The sequence below is a fragment of the Bison bison genome, unplaced genomic scaffold, assembly GCF_000754665.1.
Source record: "Bison bison bison isolate TAMUID 2011002044 unplaced genomic scaffold, Bison_UMD1.0 scf7180017864080, whole genome shotgun sequence".
In the NCBI taxonomy this organism is placed as follows: domain Eukaryota; kingdom Metazoa; phylum Chordata; class Mammalia; order Artiodactyla; family Bovidae; genus Bison; species Bison bison.
The window spans coordinates 925,241-928,113 of record NW_011494652.1 but is presented as its reverse complement, the minus strand read 5'-3'; the positions used below and the strand labels follow the sequence as shown (position 1 = coordinate 928,113).

The following is a 2,873-nucleotide window of genomic DNA, read 5'->3' as shown; positions in this document are numbered from 1 at the left end:
GTGGAGGTCCTGCCCCGTCTAGGTGTAGAGAGGGGACTGGGTGCCGCGCCATCGCGGCGCGCCTCCGGCGCGCGGCAGGAGATGTCGCTTTCACCTTCGGTGTAGGGGCCTCGGGAGACCAACAGGCTGGACCCTGGCTGGCTCAGCCCCCGGGCTCGGGCACAGCTCCCTGAATCCTTCTCTCTCCACAGAATCATGCCAGCTGCACCATCGGGAGCCCAGAAGTTGTCCGGGGAGACAGGAGCCCCGACAGCACCCAATTGCTGACCAGGGCAAGGATACAGCCCGGTGCTACTCTACTTCACACACAATGACCTTTCCGTGCTGATTCACTGAGCCTCCAGAGTCCGCTGTGCGGGCAAGCTACATAATTAGCTACCTATGTATTTATTTCGATGGTGCCTGTTGATCCAAACTATCTGTCTTAACGTTTGTACTCCACCACCATTCCAATAAAGCACTCGGTTCATTCTCTTTTCTATCAGCCAGTGTGTGATGCTCTGAGCTTTCTGTGGGAGGGGAGTCGGTGGTCCCTTCAGTGGGTGGTGTTGGGGGGAGCAACCACCCCAGGTGTCGGAAGGGCAAGGAAACGCGCTTTGAGTGCTCACCGTCATCTCCCAGACCCTGGTCACCCTCTCCCAAGGTGGGGGAGTGCTCCCTGGGGGCCCTGGCTCACTCCGGGTGTGAATGGGGAGGCTGGGACCCTGCTTGCCGACCAACTGGCCCTGTGTGGCCCTCGTGCCTCCCCATCCGAGCGGCTCTTGCATGCCTGACCTCACCTGCCCCCTCCAGCCCCGTCTTGCTCATGTGCCCATCCCTGAAAGGAAGCCCTCAGGCCTCTGACTGCCCACCTGCTGCTCTCCTCTTAACCCTACCCCGGGCTGGACCAGCTGTCAGGCCCTGCTGGCCCGTACCTGACACGTTGGGCCAGCGAGGCGGCCAGTGCTTCTGGGCAAATGGGAGAGTGGTCTGCGCCCTGGGCAGGAGGCTGAGGCCTCCAAGGGGCCCCGGATGTGTCATCAGGAGGGAGGTCTGAGATCTCTGACCAGTGGGCAGCTTCCGCCCTTCCAACTCTGGAAGTGGGGTGTCCAGGGTTGCCCCCCAAGCCTTGGGATGGGGAGGGGACATGTGTCCCTCCACCTAGAAGTTCTGTTGGTGATGAAGAAGCCAAGGATGGAAGAACGAGATGGGACTCCGATCCTGGCCTGGCTAGGGCACCTTCACGTCGCCTTTGGGGCTGGAGGGAGCCAGGTGTGGGGCTGGGAGATGCCGAGGTGGGGGCAGTGAAGGGCCCCAGTTGGGCCTTAATGTCGGTCTTACCCTGGACTGGGGTGGGGGCCACCATCACAGGCCTCCTGACTCCCTGGGTTGCTGGGGTCAGGCTTGGCGGGGGTGTAGTCTTGCTGGGAGGCTGGGTGCTGGGTCCAGAGAAGAAACCATTCCTGCGATGAATGTTTTCCTCCACAACAACACTGTGAGGCCCCAGGGCAAATGGGAGGGGGCTCCTCCAGAGAGGAGAGGCCAGCTCCAGGGCCCCCACTGACCTAGGGCCACCTCCATCCTGCGCCACCCTGGAGACCTCTCCCGCCAGAGCCTCTGGTGGATGACGCAAGTCAGCGAGCGAGGCCCCGGTGCCTCGCCAGTTCCTGGTGGGGCTCACGGGGGGCGGGGTCTGACCTGAGCTCTGGGGCTGGGAGAGTGTATGTGTGCTTGTGTGTGTGTGTGTGTGCGCGTGCGTGTATGTATGTGTGTGTGTGTGAGAGTGAGAGCGTGCACAAATGTGGATCTCGCTCTCGGAGGCTCCTCCAGGAAGGGCCATGGAATATTCCAAGTTTAATAGCTTTTGTTAAAAGTAGCCTATGGGGGAAGGGTGGCCTTCCTGGTCTCAAGGGCGTCTGCAGACACCCGACAAGGTTGTCCTCTCCACGCTGGTTCTTGGCGCGGCAGGCCTCTGTGTCTGCTGCCCTTTGCCATGGGACTTGGGCTGGAGGTGGGGGGCGGCGGAGGAACAGCTCCCCGGTTCTCAAGCCTGGAGGCCTGGCTCTCTACCTGTTGGGTTCCCCAACATGAAATGAGGGTTCTCTTCTTCGAACTCTCCCCAAGTCTCAAACGCCTGACCTTTTAAAACGACCCTGTCCTCTTTCCATTCACCAGTGGAAGCAATTTCAAGGGCTATGGAGGGTGTGCAGGCAGAGTGTGCTTGGCGAGGGGTCGGCACTGGGGCTGCGGGTGAGCAGAGAGCTCCATCTCTAGGGACGCGGGCAGAGTCATCTGGACGGCAGCAGGAAGGACTCCTTGCTGGCCTGGGTGGTGGACTCCAGGGCCAGGACCCACCTCACGCTGGGATGCTCTTGGGTGATTCTTCTCTCCCTGGACCCCTGGGGCCCAGCTGCAGGCCCTCTCCTCCAGGAAGCCCTCCAGCCTCCAAAGCGGCACCCCACCCCCTCCCTAGACCCCCTGTCCAGCAGGCAGGAGCCTGCAGAAACCAGGCTGCGAGAGGTCCCGAGGGAGTTTATTGCCAGTCTGCCTGGGGCCAAGGTCATTGGGCTTTGCCCATCTTCCGGGGCACAGGCTGCCTCCAGAGGACCAGGAAGACGATGAAGTTGACGGCGAACTGCACGTGGCCGAAGACAGGGACGCCGAAGCCGCGGTACAGGAGGCCGCCCAGGGTGGGCCCCAGGGTCCGCGTCAGTGGCTGCACAGAGGCGCAGAGGCCCAGCATGGTTCCTGAGGCGGGGGAGGGTGGGTCAAGCCTGGCCTGGCCAGTCCCTGAGCATCACTGCCCCAGCGGCCCGAGTCCTGGACACGGCCCAGGTCTCCCTGTCCCCCCGTCCCCAGCTCCGCACCCCGGCTCGCTCCACCTGGCCTGCCTG

At 62.7% G+C, this 2,873-nt stretch overlaps 2 protein-coding genes across 2 annotated transcripts in view; one reads left to right on the top strand and one right to left on the bottom strand.

The window, feature by feature from the left end:
* PHLDA2 (pleckstrin homology-like domain, family A, member 2) overlaps positions 1–314 on the top strand; it is an 872-nt gene extending 558 nt beyond the window's left edge. Inside the window, exons 3-4 of the mRNA XM_010837807.1 lie at positions 23–101; positions 192–314. Coding sequence (XP_010836109.1) covers positions 23–101; positions 192–314 — 202 coding nt within the window. The remainder of the gene's footprint in view (positions 1–22; positions 102–191) is intronic.
* Positions 315–2,497: 2,183 nt separating this feature from the next.
* The window catches only part of SLC22A18 (solute carrier family 22, member 18), a 20,124-nt gene continuing 19,748 nt past the window's right edge, over positions 2,498–2,873 (bottom strand). The window contains exon 11 of the mRNA XM_010837639.1: positions 2,498–2,727. Coding sequence (XP_010835941.1) covers positions 2,540–2,727 — 188 coding nt within the window. The 3' untranslated portion in view covers positions 2,498–2,539. The remainder of the gene's footprint in view (positions 2,728–2,873) is intronic.